Source organism: Nanorana parkeri, unplaced genomic scaffold (genome assembly GCF_000935625.1).
Source record: "Nanorana parkeri isolate BGI_ZX_2015 unplaced genomic scaffold, ASM93562v1 scaffold8, whole genome shotgun sequence".
In the NCBI taxonomy this organism is placed as follows: Eukaryota; Metazoa; Chordata; class Amphibia; order Anura; family Dicroglossidae; genus Nanorana; species Nanorana parkeri.
This window is the reverse complement of record NW_017306276.1, coordinates 1682382-1700911: the sequence shown is the minus strand read 5'-3', so window position 1 is coordinate 1700911 and position 18530 is coordinate 1682382. Positions and strand designations below refer to the sequence as shown.

The 18530-nt window shown below is 39.3% G+C and overlaps 1 protein-coding gene across 4 annotated transcripts in view; it reads left to right on the top strand.

The window, feature by feature from the left end:
- The window catches only part of NBEA (neurobeachin), a 553993-nt gene that overhangs the window by 197756 nt on the left and 337707 nt on the right, over nt 1–18530 (top strand). For all 4 annotated transcript variants that reach the window (XM_018554206.1, XM_018554199.1, XM_018554191.1 and 1 more), the window contains 5 exons: nt 2818–2897; nt 5002–5064; nt 7367–7464; nt 10288–10380; nt 10636–10744. In XM_018554206.1, the coding sequence (XP_018409708.1) occupies nt 2818–2897; nt 5002–5064; nt 7367–7464; nt 10288–10380; nt 10636–10744 (443 nt within the window). The remainder of the gene's footprint in view (nt 1–2817; nt 2898–5001; nt 5065–7366; nt 7465–10287; nt 10381–10635; nt 10745–18530) is intronic.

Below are 18530 nucleotides of genomic sequence, written 5' to 3'. Positions count from 1 at the left end.
GCACCGATTCAGAGATGATTTGAGGATCTACAGCCGGGTGATACACAAATAAGATACATTTTTTGCTAATAGTTAAAGGAGAACTATGGGGTTAGGGCTTTTCCCCATAGTTCTCCTTAGGGTAACAGGAGGACACAAACTAGCGTCCTCCCGTCACCCTAGGCTCAGTATCAGCAGCTCGCGGTATACTGAGACGCCACAGCTGAAGCGGATCCCGACAATTGTGCCGGGATCCACCCAGCTGCGTCACTGACAGCTTGCTCTGCCTATCTAGAGGCAGAGCCAGCTGTACCCGCCTCCTCCCCCGTCCGTTCCGCCAGTCAGCGCTGTCAGATCGGAGCGGGGAGAGGGGAATCCAGCCCCTCCCCTGTCATGGCAGAGACCCGTGACAGGATCGAGAGGTGAGCAAACGCCTGTATATGTTCGCTCACTTCCCGATCTACTGAGCCGACCTGTGACAGTCTCATTGTCACAGGTCGGCTAGAATTATGAGATGAGTGAAAAGCACTCACCTCATAGTTCTCCTTTAAGGTACTTGAATGTGTTTTTGAAATGTAACACCTGAGTTTGTCACTTCAAGTTCTACTGTGAATGCTTAAATTACAGTCCAAGGAACAAGTACAGTAACTCTGAGCAACAAGTCAGTGAGAAAAAGTGTTTTTTAATAGGTTACATGCATTGTCTTTTGTAACGCATGAATCCAAGTCTTCATGTGAATTCATTTATTTTCTGTGAATGGGGCAAAGTTTATTGAAAAGGAAAAGGCCTTTGGTGAAAGGTTTGTGATAGATACCCAGTTAGACAGCACTCTGTGTTTCCCTTTAGGGCAGAAATCATCACTGAACCGATTACTACATGAGCAGTATTCAGATAGAGAGTACATCTGTTCTGTAGGCATGCCATGAAGAATTAATATTGGAGAGTACACATTTGCCTATTAGAGTGAAAGCAAATATGTGTGAGCTAGGACCTAGTAATTTATTATTTTCATCTCTGGAGATTTAGCACACCTTGTCTGATATCCCCTTCCTCCTTTCCCATATAATTGATTAAGTGCGTTGTTCTGCTTTGTAGAAAGTCGCCTGTCATAGTGAAATGACATGAGAGCCCAGTATATATAAATTCTAATCCAGTATCACAGGATGGAATCAACATGCATTCTTGCACAGATATGAAGTGTTCCCCCACCTTATACCCATGTGAGTTGTCTTGTGCCAACAGCTGGAAAATGTGCAGATTGAGCAGTGAAGAGGTCCATACGATTTATTTTCATTGGTAGATGTATGAAAAGGCCACTAAACAAGCATCAGAAGTATTATTATTATACAGGATTTATATAACGCCAACAGTTTGCGCAGCGCTTTACAATATAAGGAAGAGATTACACGGGCAGGGCCCTCCTTACAATCTTGTCTTGAATTGTATTGTAATTGTAATGTCTTCCTTATATTGTAAAGGGCTGCACAAACTGTTGGCGTTATATAAATCCTGTATATTAATAATAATGACAATACAATTCAAGACAAGATGGTAAGGAGGGTCCTGCCCCTGAGGGCTTACAATCTAGAAGCAGTTAAACTTTATTAACATTGGATTGTTCCTTTTTTTGTGCAGAAAAAAAATCCACTTTACTTCACATGGCAGCTGAAAATGTTCTTGATGAGAGATTTGACTGTCTGCTGCAGTTTTAAAGAGGAACTCTGGGCAGTAAAAAAAAAAGAATATGAACCCTTGAAGTGGGGCTACCACTGCACTGCAAGGGTTAAGTACTCGTTTTGGTCTAGGGTCTAAAAAAAAAAAAAGTAGTCTCCTGAACCTCGGGCCTGAGGTAGTGACCGCTCACTCTACTCCAGCTATGGTATGTCCCTTGTCCTTTTAACATCCAATGCAAGTGAATGGGTGCGATGACATCATGGGTCCTTAGACTGCCACAGCTGGTGAGAGACTAGAGGCTGCGGGGATCGGTTTAGCAGCCAGGCAGGACCGAGCATCAGGTGAGTAATTTTTTTTCTTTTAGACTCTAGACCAAAACAGGCACTTAACCCTTGCGGTGAGTAGATGGAAGGGAGGAACCCTTGCAGTGACTCGAGGGGGAAGGGGGGGGAACTAGAGGCCATGGTGATCGGTCTAGCAGCCAGGCGGGACAGAGGATCAGGTGAGTATATGTTTTTTAAATTATTTCAGACCCCAGACCAAAACGAGCACTTAACCCTTGCAGTATGGGACTAGCACCACTGCAAGCGTTAATTTTTTTAGACTAGAGTTGGTTAATCCAGCCTGAAACCTCCAAGAGGAACCTGACGATTTGGCACAGTGAGAATAGCTGTGAAAATTAGAGATCAACTCCACAGATTCTGGCACTTGCATAAGAGTAAAGAGATCCTGAAGAAGTGCTCTGTCAAGGTGGACCAGAGAATCATTGGTCTGTTGGCAGAAAAGGTGAATGTAGAACTAAGATCTTAGTTTGCTGAAAGGTTACATTAACATTGTGCTCTAAAAACCTGAGAGTTCCAAAGACCTGCAGTTTTGATGTGGTGATTAGGAGTCTTTAATAATGCCTATCTCTGGATCGTCTGTGAAGTGCTTCCATACTGCTGCATGTAGGACTTTACTGCTGCCTTCTTCACGGCATCAAATGCAAATGGCACCATTCGCAAACATGGACATGAGTTTAAATTTGCCTTACTAAGTGGTAAACTGTTTGAAGCAAATGCATGTATATGAACCAACAAGTGTGATGCAAACTGTTGTTAACCTGAGTATAGTCTGCCTACAATAAGAAATGTAAATGTTGTTTATGTTTTGTCTTTTTTGTAGATGGGTCCCGACCGTCTCAGAAAGAAATAATTTCACTGAGAGCATTTATGTTGCTGTTTCTTAAGCAGCTCATTTTAAAGGTAACACATTCCCTTTGTTTGCTTAAGTAAATATTTTTCCTATTTAGTTCTTGATTCATGACATAAGTTGAGGAATCGGTGAACCTGGCACACAAATGGCTCATGACAGACCACTAAACATTGGCCATCCTCGGGAGTGCGAGGCCTAAGGCGACCGCCTAATTTGCCTAATTAAAGAGCCGCCTCTGATTGGCCATTTTGTAAACTAGCTGACAACCAACTTTGGCTTCTTGCTATGGCTTTATTTTGGCTTTTGTTTTTTTTTTATTGGATTTATTTTATTTTTTATATATCATAATTGTGTAATGTTAGCATGACATATTCATTCCATTTATTTTCCTTCTTCTTGCTGCAGTGTTGGCCTTGTTCCATTTCTGCCTTCAAAATATACTATAGAGTCATTGTTTTTTCTTTAACCTTCTACCGTCCCTAAATTTATGTTACAAACTAGCATACGAATACCTATGTTATTACCTGCATGTTGTTCAGAAGATGATTATCTAATCCTCTATTTAGAAATCCCAAACAGGTCTAATTAAAATAGTCATATATATTTAAAGTATGTATTTAAACAGCTTATACTTTTGGTTATTCAGGTATGGGGAGCATGCTACTCACTCAGTTTTCTCCAACTTAATAGCGCTGGGTGTTGGCAAGCAGCACCACCACATTGGGTCAGAGAGAGAGCCCTGTATAAGTTCTAGTCCCCAACACAGGGCTTGATGAAGTCACACCACAAAGTCCGTGTTCCAGAGCGTTCGGCCTCTGGAACACAAGCCGGCTAGCTCCCTGCGTTCAGGGTCGGGAGGAGGCGTGGTGGTGCATTGAAGTCAATGGCACCGCAGCCACACCCCTGCCCGCAGCATGAAAGTATGCACCCCACATGCATGAGCACAACCCTTCAAGCTGGTGGGGTAGACTGGGAACCCTGCCAAAAAATATAGTCTGGTCCCTGTCCTCACTTTTCTCCTCTATAGTTACGCTGTACAGCTTGATCGCTGAGGTTACCTACATTTTGAGCTTTCAGATTGAAGATTGAGGGAAAGCAGATTTGTTGTTACATAGTTACATAGTATTTGAGGTTGAATAAAGACATTAGTCCATCAAGTCCAACCTATTAGGATCTCATTCTAGGAGTACCTGTACCCCTGTATATTACGGTCCCTTAAGAAATCGTCCAAAAGTTTCTTGAACAATTCCACATTATTTGCTGAAATCACCGCCTGTGGCAGTGAGTTCCAGACCCTAACTGATCTTACTGTGAAGAACCCCCTTCGCCCCTTGTGCTGGAATTTTTTTTCCACCAATTTTAGGTGATGGCCTCTAGTTTTTGTAACGGAGTTAATTTTAAACAGTTTATCGCTAATGTTGCTACCACCATTAAACATTTTGTACATGGAAATCATATCCCCCCTTAATCTCCTCACCTCTAATGTGAACATGTTTAAATTTAGTAGCCTCGTCTCGTAGCTCTGGTCCTCCATACCCCTAATTAGTTTGGTTGCCCTTCGCTGGACTTTTTCCAACTCAAGGACATCTTTTCTTAGTACTGGTGACCAGAACTGGACCGCGTACTCCAGATGAGGTCGAACCAATGATCTATAAAGTGGCAAAATTATAGACTTGTCCCTGCAATACATCCCCTTTTTAATACAGGACAAGACCCTGCTAGCTTTGTTTACAGCAGCCTGGCACTGCAAACTACCTTTCAGTTTGTGGTCTACAATGACCCCCAAATCCTTCTCCATTTCATACCTTTTAACCATTGTGATCACAATCTGCTATTCTACAGCTCCTTCCTGCAGCTTCTCTGGTAAACATTGGTCTCTGTAAATAACATTTCTTGAAGTTCAATTTTTCTGAAAGTCAGAAACAAACCTACGTCCAGAGACAGTGACTGAATATACTGATAGGTTGCTGGTCAATGCAGCTGTAAATTTTGTGAAGAAAAAATGCCACGCACAATGCTGTGCTGGAGGCAGAAATGTGCAGCAGAGACCTATAGAACAGAGATGAAGGATCCACTTATACGTGGAATAATTTGGTCATTGGTGAAATGTTACATTGTGTGTAATTGGTAGAATCTTGTTTTTTTTTCCTTCAGGACCGAGGGGTCAAAGAAGATGAACTACAGAGCATTTTAAATTACCTGCTGACAATGCATGAGGTATGTTTTTTATTATGTATGGGTTTATTATGATTTTAGGATTGTTATAGAGGTTTAGAGGTGGAATTTGTGTCTACCTGAGTACTAAATAGTTTTTCAGGAAGCACATCTATGTATATCTTTTGATATACTTCCCAGATCCATTCTAGAAATGAACGTGCTTTCATCCTTGTCTGATTTTTGATGGGCAGCCTGATCAACATTACACTCATTGATTGCATCATTTTACTGATTGTGAGGCACCTAGCACTGGTGATAGTTATCCTCAGTGCAGCTGAAACCAGGTGGTCTTTGAGAGATTTAGGGCAACAGGTTGGACGTACATAGTGGGTGCAGCCGGGAGGGGGAGGAGTATTTGGGAAAACACATTCATGTAGTAAAGTTGATGTAAACCCTAACTGACATTGAGTTTTCTAAAGCACTTTGTATAACAAACTATTGCCATTTAACAAAAAAAACTACAATTGTCACCTATCTTTTGTTAAATATCAGCATTGCTAATCTCCTGGAGCCTCTTTGCAGCCATGTCCTGTCTGCATGCATGCTCACCAACATGTGATAATAACTCACTTATAACATGACTGAATTGAACAGCCATTGTTTACTTTAAGAAACTCTTGACATTGAGCGCAGTAAAGGTAGTTAGGCCTCTTGGATATGATATTGTGGAAACAAAAGCAGAAGCTAAGACACTGCTTCTCTGTGTTGTGAAAGAGCAGCCATGGCGTCTCCTTGGATATACATCTGATATGTTGATGAAGCTGTTCTTATTTTAGTTAGCCTATACCACTCTCATGTACTGTATATCTACTTTAGTGACAACAGCTTTTCTCATAGCTCAACCTTTAAAGCTAATCGTGCATCTAATAGGATGCTGGAATTAGATAATTCCCGGTGTGTGTTGTGTAAACAGTCTCCTGCCACTGTAGTATTGGCAAGAAGAGTCAGACATTAGTTAACAATAAAGTGATTTTACATGAGAACACATTGGGAATATCGATATGTGTTTGTCTATCTGTAAAGCAACTCTGTCAGTCCTTTTCTATCATGAAATAAATGCCTCTCTGCAAATCAGACATGATCGTTGCACCCAGTTGAACAGATAACGTTGCCGAAAACATCCAGCAGAGTTCTTGGTGTGTCGCGCGTCTGGTCCTTATGTGCCTATGCCTTATAATGATGTAGGTAGCAGTGAAGAAAATCACAACACACAGTGGGGGGGAAGGGGGGCATCCAGCATCTGACACTCCCAAACCTTTTGAATGCAGAATATCTTTGAGTAAGCTTCTCTTTTCAAAGGAACACAGTTTGTCAGCTCGAAGGGTGAATACAGTTTGTTACATGTAGAAGTAAACATCTCTATTTTCCAGGCTGCAGCTGTTCGGGTTACACTAACATGTTCTATTAGTGCTAAAGTGCAACCTTAAATCTCCCAGAGTTGATTATGGGCATAGTGGGGAGTTTTGATCTCTGCACATAACCTACAGTAATTGAGGGGAATTTATCAAAACTGGAGAAGACAAAATCTGGAGCAGCAGTGGACAGCAACCAATCAGTTTCTCTCTTTTAATTTTTAAATCTGAACTGTACAAACTGAAGAGAGAAGCTGATTGGTTGCCTTGGACAACTGTTCCACCGTCGATTTTTGCTCTTCTGAGCAGCTGCAAATTGCTGTCCAGCTTACCCCCTTTGGCTTGTCGTGTTTCCTGGCAACTTGGTAAATGGAGCAATTGGCTTTTACATCATGTGACCTGTTTCAAGTGGCAGTTGATTAGAGATCACATGATCCATTCTAAATGGCAATTAGTTAGAGATCACATGACTCAATCCAAATGCCAGCCTTTGAGACCATTAATAACCTTTCAAGTAACTTGACATGTAACCCATTCCATTAGTGGTTTTCTTCTTTACTTCAGTCAGCTCCTGCAGATTGCAAATTAATAGGATACCATGTCAGGGATCAGCACATTCAGAGGGTGACAACAGTACAGTGTGTTTTTGCTTAATTATGTGACTCATGCCTTTAAACCTTTTATGGTGGAGTGAAGTTTGGTGCACACTTCAAAAAAGATGACCTTTGCAATTTCGTAGCATCGGAAAATAGTGAGCTGACTTACCATGTACTATACCCATTATCTGTAATTATATTAGTTTTCCAGAGCAGACGGCTCCAACTAGCAACCATTTCCTGATGTACAAATTGGCAGTTTTAGTTTATACAACGTGTACTATAGCTGGCTGCTGAAATAAAATGGGGCATCTAAGAGTCTGTCTTGTAAACATGTTTGTCCCTATATTACAGGATGAGAATATTCATGACGTTCTGCAGCTTTTGGTGGCTCTCATGTCTGAACATCCTGCTTCGATGATACCGGCATTTGATCAGAGGAATGGAATACGGTGAGGCAAACAAAACATTCATTAAGTTTATGGGGCAAAAGCTGTTTTCTGTGCCTGCAAGCATACGTACATACTCAGATTCTTTGTGCTGCAGCCACTGCTGGGTCACTTTTCCTCTGAGGAAAAAAAAAAAAGCTATCCTAGGCAAAAATCTACATTTCCCAATAGCCTTTACAAGGAGAGCTGCTGCTTAAAGAAGTACTCCTTACAAAAATATTCTTTACCCTTGCAATGGTCTACCCCTGCAGTGCAAGGGTTATGTGAGCATGCTTGATGTCTCCAAATGTATCGAGACAGCAAAATAGCATATTTATACTGTCAGGTCTGTAGCCCAAGTGGTCCCAATATGTTCCCCTTTAGTCTCACGACAGCTGCAAGCGATCCGATATGCTTTCATTTCTGTCCTGGTAACAACTTTCCTTAGTACAGGAAGTGAAGGGAAATTGGAGACACGGACAACAATAAAAACTTAACGGAGCTTGGAATCCTTCATCTTTTTGAGAGTATTATTGAAACACTAAGACTGATTTGCAGTACAGTTGTTCCTTTTTTAGGTTTACTATTTCATATTATAAACCAAAGGAAAAAAGTGACTAATAAAAATATTAATTTTAACTACACATTAATGTACATTATTGACCAATGATATAAGAGGACACTACGTCTTTGAAGAAGTAACAATTTTATACATTTCTAATGACTTGGCATTGCAGCGGATTTGACTTAACATTTAATTGGTATTGATCGGGCTTCTGTGCAATTGGAAACCCTTTTCATTTAAGTAAATTCACTGATATATGCATCTGTTGTAATGTATGTATCTTACATTGCTGTTTTCAATGTCTGAGAGATTTTGTGTATAATAGCGGCAACACTGCTGCCAGATCGTGTGACCTCAGACAATGATTCTTTTATCCTTCATCTTTGCTGAAATGCAGCTTGTAATCTCTGGACACAATAAACCTCTGTGTACTCCAAGTCTGTACGACAAAGTCAGGATTGTTACGTTCGGTTTCGGAGAACAGCGCTGATTATTTCTTGTAGTGGATCAAGATAATTGTTTTTCATAGAGGAATTTTGGAGTCACCTCTAACCCCTCTAAAATAGTTTTGTGGGTAGAAATCTGAATACAAAGGCCAACAATATTGGGGCAACAATGAATAAACATATTGGAGGATGTAGGAATGAAGAAAAACACTGCCTATATTTTTGTGAAAAAATAAGCATTTATTAGAGGACATGTCTAATATATTTTGTGCATAATTTCTTTACCTGTTTTGTTTAGGACCAACATTTTTTATTTTTTATAGTATGGTAAATATAATAATAACATAAACCAAATTTAATGTAGGTGTTATCCCCATTTTGGATACAGTACTCCCTTTATGATCTGTGTTTATCATTTACAAGCTGCAGCTGAATGGTAGTTAAAAAGTTTCAGAAAACTTTGGAAGTGATTTCTACAAGCTTGCTGTTCGCAGTGCTCTGATACAAGCTGAAGCCTGATTCAACAAGGCCTTAGAGGGATTTTTACATTATTAATGCAAGATACTGCTTTGTAATTAAATGGAGGCTTTTCCTTCCCCAACACAGTCTGAGAAGCCCATAGAATATGAAAGGACAGTCCATCATCCTTCTGTCCATCATATCATCCATTGAGACATAGGAATATAGTAACTCTCAGGCATTTGGGTTATACTGCCACCTTCAGGAAGTTGGGACGCCAGTAAATAAAAAACATAAGACGCATCCCTTGTATGGCCCCACCTCCAACCATCATGCCTCAGCTTTTTGCTAGTAATAGTCTAACTACATTTTGGGTAGCCTTTTTATTCTTAGATTTTTCCTTTTTTTTTCAGTCGTTTTTTTTTTTTTTTTATTACATTGCAGATATTTTTTTTGGGTGACTTTAATTAGGACTTTAAAAATGCTGTATGAGCTAGTCGCTAGAGAGCAGCTATCTGGAAGGGTGCATCCTCAGCATTGGCTTTGAAGGGTGTCCCCAGACTTGCTGGACTGGAAGTTTGCGAGACTAGCTTTGAATGTGACCTTTTGGGCACTGGGCTCCACATTGTGGCACTTTTCCAGACCTTTTGTGTACTAGGTTAGTTAGCCACAGAGCATTTGCCAGGTCCTTGGGATTTTACCTTGGTCCTTCTTCATCAAACCTTTGTTCTGGTGCTAATCCCTGCAGATAGCCTGGTAGAATGATCTGACAGATCTCTGTAACTTTTGCCCACTCCTCTGTTAGACTACTTTTGGATGTCCCAAATCTCTGTATTTCTGCGTCCCTCAATGGACAATAAAAAAAAATATGATTTTTGTGCTTAATTTAAAATCTTTTTTAGCGGGTCCTGCTCCTTTGTGAAGCATATACTGCTTGCCCACAAAACTGAGGCATGATGGTTGGAGGTGGTGTTATACAGGGGCTGGCTTAGCCCTATTTGTTTGCCAATGTCCCAACCACCTGTTGGTGGCAGCATAATCCAAATGTCTAAGAATTACTAATTTCCTTTGTCCCTCAATGGACTTCAAAAAAATGATTTTACGATAAGTGCAAAGTTCTTATTTTTCCCCTTGCCACTTTCTGCATTCTTCTAAACTAACGTCAGGAAAGCTTTGCCAACGATGGTCATTTTGTCACTGGTCATGTTACAGATCATTGTATACTGCAGGTACCACTTAGATTATTTGTATGTGTAAGACTTATATTGGTTTGGGTGCCAGTTTTTAAAGTTGATGAATAAGCAGGGAAACGTGTTATCTAATAATGACATGTTAGTAATGTTGGTCTTGCTAAATAATAATTTTCACCTCTTTCAGGGTCATTTATAAGTTACTAGCATCTAAAAGTGAAAGCATCCGTGTGCAGGCACTGAAAGTCCTGGGATATTTTCTGAAGCACCTGGGCCACAAGTAAGTGGTGCAGAATAAGTATTCCATATGGTATTTGTAAATCAATTGCTGGTTTCTGCTTAGTTCTGTTTATAATGTTTATGGTTCTTGGTATCAAATGCAATTTAATTTCAAGCCTAACCATTTCCTTTCTCTTACCTTGTGATTTAATTTCCTTGGCGTGTGTGTGTGTATAGTGCTGACCTTGCTGGCTATCAGTAGAGGTCTGGAGTACATTGTTTTGTGATTAATATTTTATTTTTATCCATACGGCAGGCGGAAAGTTGAAATCATGCACACTCACAGTCTCTTCACATTGCTTGGGGAAAGGTTGATGCTCCATACCAACACAGTCACTGTTACAACATACAACACACTCTATGAGGTAAGATGTTCCATATAACCTACTTTTGGCCTGTATTAAACACCACTGCGTTCAGGCACATGTCAGTCATATTTCAGAATGCAGAATTGATACGGATTACGGGATCAATAGTTGCAACAGAATTGGTGAAATAGAATACTTGAGGTTATAGCTAAGCTATTAACAATGGTGTTTTTAAAGTTGCAAATTAGTTGGTGATCTAAGCCAAGCAATAAGAATGATTTGTTGTCTATGCCTGCTCTCTTTTAAAGTAGTATTGCACTCTCAAATCCAGGTGCAGATCAAACAAATATACATTGCCCAGCAAAGCATTGCTTTACATGTTTGCCCAAACACATATAATCATCATGTTTCTGACCAGCTGCTTCCAAGTCTCTCAGCTAAGCTTCACTGAACATCCTGTACAGTACAAGATCACAAAGGACAGAGGAGACTCCACCAACTGTTCATCTACTAGCTTGGAGAAAGGGAGGAGAGGGGGCAGGGAAGTAGCTTGATTTACTGTGTCTGTGTTTTGTGGAGACACACACAGCTTACTAGCACACACAAGGGTGACTACATAGCACTCTGAGAAAAGAGTCACTCTAAAACAGTATATTAGGACCAGTGCTCAGGGACCGGCTGATTCTGCAGGAAACTAAAACTTTTAAACATCAAGAAGCATCCATTGTAAGTGATTTCATCAGCATAAGAAATAGCTTAAAATCCTTTCCCTGTCATTGTATCACTTTGATAGTGAATAGCAGCATGGAAAGTTTGTAATGTTTTTTTGTTGGTTTTTTTTTGTCTTCCTGGTCGAGATATGCTTGGCTATATAGGATAAGGAGGAGTATGCTTCCACAGCTCCTATGCATTTTAATTTTTCCACATGTCCATAAGTGTCAGAGCCATGGAGGTTCCAGAAATAGTTATGCTGAATATACAATTTTTGGGCAAGTTTAGAAGCATTCCATCAGTTGTTGATCAAACACAGAACCGAATGGCTCATAGTAATCTGCCACTCATAGTTATTATTGTTTTCTGCTGCCAAGCAACTGTGTGATTGAAATTGAGGTGGAAATCATTCATAAATTCCTTTGGGTTGGCATGAAGTGACTGCAATTTTGGTTGGTTACTGGAAACATGGAAATTGAAACAGCAGGAGATGGATTGCTTTAGAATGGGGTTGCCCCCCATTCCCCCCCCCGCCCCCCCAGTTTAAAGTTGATGGGAAGTTTATGGAATGTTGCCAGGTATATGGATTGTTTAAGTTTTCCATACAAAGATTTTTTTCCCCTTAACATTGTGTTGATTGGGCTGGCTTATGTTACTGTATGGGATTATTTTAGATGCATTATTATTATATTGTTTCTCAGAACTCTTCTTTACAATAATAGCTCTGACGTATAATTCCCCAATTTGGACAGTGAAAGTCTAATTCTAAATATTGTACAACTTTGTAATACTGTCCCTGGAAAAGACCATCTGGCAAGTGCAGTACCATCCACTTTGTTTTAGTCAGCCATCTCTAGCTGGAAATTTGTTCTATGAAATGTTCCTTGTCCAGGCAGAGCAGTAGTAGAAACATTGTACCCATAAATGTTTAAAGTTGGAATTATAATATATTGCAGAATGCAGAAAAAACTAGACATATATACAGGCTTGATGACAGACGAAATCCAGTTAACCCCAAACTGTCCAGTCACTGCAGGCAATGATTGCATTGGGTTTTCTTGGTGTCCATATTTGCGCATTAGACTCTCACTTTTGTTCTCACAGAGCAGCTAGGACCCATGAAATAAGGTCCTCTTTAGACATGGAAACATAAGCATTAATTGGCTATTCCTGCAGAGCATTATACCAGATTAGATTTATCTGCTGATTTCTGCAGTCTTTAGTTTATTCTTTAGCTAAAACCAAGAGCAGATTTTAGTGCAGTGCTCACATTGTTAGATTGAGTGTCTGTACAGAGATTCTTTTTTCTACATAGAAGTTTCAGCATTTTTTATTCATCAAGATACAATGGGGTAGAGTTCACAGATCCATTCTGCAACAGTCAAGCATGATATTGTACCAGTGATCTTCACAAAACTCTGAATAGCCATTACTTCATTTGTTCTCTGTTGCCTTTTGTTTGGTTATCATTATATCTATGTAGGTTTGTTCTTTGCTTTGTTCTGAAGTTGCTTGTGGCAGATTTTTAAAATGTCTTTTTGTGCCATGGTATTATGATTTAGAGTTGTCGGCGTTCATAGTTTTTATTGTCTACCCTGTTATATTTTTTTTACACTTAAATGTTATCTTTATTTTTTTCGTCAGAATTTTTAATTTCAAATTCTGGTATTAAACTATTATTCACTACATTGCATGATATATGCTCTATATAAGTAAAAATTCAATTTTGTAGCCTGGTGGCAAGTGATGCCTTGCAAAGTTGGGGGTCCTAGATTTAATGGTTTCCACTGAGAAATTCATGCACAGAGTTTGTATATTCTTCAAGTGTCTGCATTAGCCTACCCTATAATTGAAACCTATGCCAATAATTTATTGCATTTTTTCAAAAAAAGTGACTGGTAGGTAGATGTCTATCTTGTTTATGTATAAAGGACTGTGTTTGGAATGTTGTATTGTAACTTCCTCAATGTAAATCTAAAGCCAAAACCTTCAGTTTTATATTGGATAAAGATGAGAATTGTTAAAACCTTGATCAAGGGTTGGCATCTGTGTTCCATTTGAGAAATTTCCCTGCACTTCCTGTCCTTAAAACACAAAAGCAAGTGAGAGGAAATCTCTCTTCAAAGTGAGAAACATCCTCTCTAAGACAGTTGGTACCAAAACATGTGTTCCCATTAGAAGTTTTCCCCTTAATTCTTGTTCTGCTTTCAACTCAAAATTTGGGAATTTGCCTTCCTTTCAGTTCCAGTGGTCTCTAGGATAAATAAGGGGGGTGGCTCTCCCTAGCGGGGACACAGACAGCAATAGAAATCTGACCGCAGCTCTAATCTTCACCATTCTATCCAAAACTATATATATCAAAAAAGTTTTGTCTTTAGATACACTTTAAGGGGAAAGGGACTAATGATTCGACTTTTAATAAAAGACTCCACTATCAGCCCATACATATGCTTGTGCAGATATTCTGCAGACTCTTCACTACTGACCAATACCTGGCCCATTTATGATTCCATTAAATATTAACTTTTTTCCTTAATCAATTTACCTTGAGGGCCTCTTCAAATGGGCCTAAATAGCAGGTGCTTGCTTTTGCTTAATTGTGCAACTATAAGTGAATGTGTTAATGCACACTTGCATTTGAAATAAGCAGTGGCATAGATCCCACATGATGTGCTTTAATTTGTAAACTGCAGGCAATGTTGCTGCATGTAGATACTTCCTAATGGTTGGTATAGTCAAAGAGAATGCATTCCAAGCACCTGAGTAGGCTTTTGGGAAGCGTTTCAGAAGAATCTGGTCATAATATTACATGCATTTTTAGGAAAAATGGTTAACATGCAATCTTCTGATATGTAAAAAAAGCCTTCCTAGTGTTGGGAAAGAGACACCCCCTCCCTTTTCATACAAATGATCTGCCACAGAGGTTTCAGACCCGTCTCATATTTGATGGCCTTCCCTGGGCCCCATGCAGAAGCTTGTTTTTTATATTTTCGAATAGAAAACTTCCAAAGGTTCATGAGAGTTCATTAGTGACTCCCTATTATTAAGTTTGTATAATGTCACTGCAGTGAGAGAACTGGCACACACAGACACCCAAGGTCTTGTTAGAAGTTGTTCTAGTTTATTGTTGCATACTTGATTTTTTATCTTATACAATTGCTTATGTAAACATGTACTTTTAAGGCAAAAGAAGAAATGACAAAGTTGCAATTCGACATAACATGGGTGCAGATGAGAGAATTCCAAGAAATAACTTAGGAATGTGCGTATGTGATAAAAAGCAGAGGGGAGTTGATGTGAAGTAAGAAAGATTAGTGTGCTGGGAAAATAATACAAAATGGTTGTGATCTGTTTACATATGTAGAAGGTCACAGGGCTTTCAGGTTGGCACATTCCATGAGTATTGACAATTCATTTAAAAATATTAACCAGATCATATTGCTGCTCATTTACATTACATAGCATCCTAACCTGTACGTCCAACCAATGTTAGAAATGCGGTGAGGAAGTGGAGACCATGCTATACATCTGGTGGTCCTGTGGTCCAATTCATCCATTTCTCAGCTCTAACAATGAGTCATGGGCTCACATTTATTTCTGAATCCAGAGATTGCCCTCTTATCTATTATACCAGGATCCCTAGTGGCAGTACCTAAATGCATTTTGAGATTTTTCTTACTAGCCACTAGTAAGAAATCATTCTGAGATACTGGAGCTCCCTGACACTTCTACCCTTTGCTGAGTGAGTTGTAGAGCTCAACTAAAGCAGTTGGAAGAACTCCCTGCCCTTTTGCAAGACACTCGCCATAAATTCATATCTGTTTTGAGCACTCAGATTAGTTACCTACATTCAAGGCATCTTCGAACATGCCTGTGGGAATGGAGGCCCCATTCCTCCTTTTCCTTCCCCTCCTACTCCTGTCATATCTTTTCCTAGATCTTTACCTATGCTCTACCTTTTCATCTCAACTATTTTCTCTCTTTCCCTACTCCCACGTACAGTGCCCCAGACCTCAGTTGATACTATATTCCCTTTTTCTTGCTTTAAGATAACAATGTAGAAGTACATTGTCCATTGGTTGACCTGTCCTCCAGTCATTTTCATGCTATGGTGGAGTACAGAGGAAGTCATATTTGTAATCTGTTTCTTTTTGCTAGTCTGTACCTTGTCAATTTTTAAACCTTATTAAACACCGTACTGTTTAGAAAAAGCCTTTCTTGGTAAATGCTGTACAAATGTGTCAAGTAATCCATATTTTTTAATATATGAATGATTATAAATGCTATTGGTTCCATCATTATATGTAGGAGGTTTGACTTATGGTCGGTTCCATTACCCCATAGACCTGTGAAGTATAGCTGTGTCCCAGAATGTCATGTGGCAGATTTCTATTCCTGGTTTCCATGCTTGTGGCAGTCGTACTACTCCAGATTTCCTGTGAAATATTCAGCTATTCCTGGAATTTGCCCTAGACCTTTCTGCTAACTGAAAACTCTATTTTAATGATGGATCACACATCACTAATGTACTCCTGAATGCAGCTGTAGTACATCCTGCATGATGATGTTTGATATTAGTTTAGTCAAATCACAAAGTACAGAGAAAACTCGGAAGATATATCTATAACAATTATGTAGTGTGTGACAGTGAGAGAAATTGGTGACATTAATATTAATAATTACTTCCATTGCTGTTAAGTTCCCTGCACTGTCATATAGCCAGACTGGCAGGCAGTAAAGGGACTGTAATAACACATTAAACTGTTTTTATCTTTATAAAGGAGAAATTGTTGCAGTGTACTTAGTAAAAATGCCTTGCCAGCACACAAGGGCAAATGTAATAGTATACAGTATTTAAGCAACTTTATGCATTTTATAGGGTTATCCCCTTCTGTGCAATATGCGTTTGATGGTTCACAGTTTGAACCATCAAACGCTACATCAGCTGCTTTAACAGCAGGCTCTTCCTGAGATTCATGAATTCATTTTCAAACACACAGTTCAGCCACACTCACAACCTATCGGTGAGCACTCAAAGCACACAGCCAACCTGCCAACAGCTGGGGATTAGGTTCAATCAACTGTTGCATCTGCTGACTGATGCTTTTCATTGCATCATCCCAAACATTTAGTTTATTTCTCTCAGAACTGTTCAACAATAATGTGCTTATTGGGAGGAGAATCTTCATTTACAGGTTTCTGTTGTTGCTCCCTCCCAGATGACTGTTACAGGTTCAAACTATTTAAGGCTCTAATTCATATCCTGAATTATGTTAGGCCACCATTATACTGCAATACATAGTGCTTGCAGACTGAAGAACATTCCCTAATCTGGCCACAAACCAACTGATTGGAGACTGTAGATGCCTTGACACATGAGGAAACATTTGTCCAAATATATACTGTAGTGCACCTAACTGCTTCACATTTTCAACATTGGATAGGCTTTATGGCGATGTTAGAATTTGAGTCCTCATCACCCTGCGATTTTGTAGCAGGGGCAGAATCACTCTCCTAAATAATGTTTTTGTTGCTAGAGAAAGCATGAATTGCAGGCTTTTTGCGAATTAAAAACAAAAATTGGATATTTCCGCAAGGTCCTGCTTTGTGGAGTTTCTAGGTTATAGTTGTGGCATGTGTAGTTTCTCCCTATTCAGATGTAGATCTCTGCAGATCCTTATGAGTTACCTTTGGGAATTCCCAAGGGTAAGTCGCAGTTGACAGAAATTGGAGTTAATTGTGAAGGGTTATGTTGTGCAAGTTGTTGGAATCTTCTTCCTGGAATTGGCGATTGGGGCCCATTAATCCAAACATTCTGGAAGGTTGTGATCTTCAAGTAGTCTTCAGGGTGAAGGATGAGTAAGTTTAATGCTCTGTTACAATGAAACGGTTCCAATAAAGGGACTGGTAGGTTACGGAGACTATCATAACACAGACTGCCATGATAGACTTAGGTGTGAGATATACTGTATCTTTGATGGTACAGTGAAATTATGTAATCTAATGGGTTGCCTTATTTATACAAGTTGTTCATGGTCCTCAGCTGGGAAATACAGTCTTTGTTGATTGGAATTATGGGAGTGGGAAATGAGAAAGAAGTGGACACACGTGCAGAAGAATTTGTGCCATATTGACAGAGTTTCGGTGTGTTTTACTTCACACATGGTGTCCTAAGAACTCAGAAATGTGTATTAAATTTAAACTAGGTAGTATTCACAAATGCTGTATAGTAAATTACCTTTGCCATTAATAAAAGGGGTTAACTCCCAGGATGTTGTCTTAGAAATAGAAGATTCATTCATTTAAATAGCATATAGTTAGAATTGACAGTTCTAGTATAAACTGTCTAAAATACTGTTCTAACTATTAGCTATTTGTAAGCAGAGATTACACACTACACTACACATGACCTTTAAGACTTAACAGGTTTCCTTTCTTCCCGAAGCATGTGTGTTAGAAAATTAACTGTGGTATTTAGTGCCTGTTTGATTCAGTGTCAGATGTTCTACTGCCGTAAAGTTTTTGCTTAATTTCACCATTACTGAGCAGTACTGATGAAAACGTGCAGCAAAACGCTGCTCACAAAAGTTGCTCCACTTGTTTTTCTTTCTTTCCTCAGCGAAATAACTTTCCCATACGCAGTTTGGTGTGGCCTGTACAGGTAGACCATAAAATCTTAAGCAAAAAAAAAAACACCTATTGGAATGGGAAAAATAAAACCTTTTACAGAGCTAATAATTTTGTTGTATGACCCAAGGAATATTACCAGTATACACAATGTTCCCATTATATACCCCCAAATCTAGCAATATAGTTGCAACATTTAAGCATGGTGTTTCTTATGATCTTCTAAAGGTTCTTTCTGTTTAATTCATAGTCTACTTCTTTATCATTTTAATGATCCTAATGCTGCCTTAAACAGCTACAAATAAGAATAATGGAACTGTTTGCCTGCTTAGAATAGGATAACTGGTGTGAAACTGAAGACAATATGGCTAAATGTATATACAGTGTAGAGCTCTATGCACCCAACTGCAAATATGATAGCTCAGCTCCATAGCAAAATTTACATACAATGCTACCTTAAACAGATCTTCCATTAAAATCCTACGCAGAGTGTAGAGCTCCATGC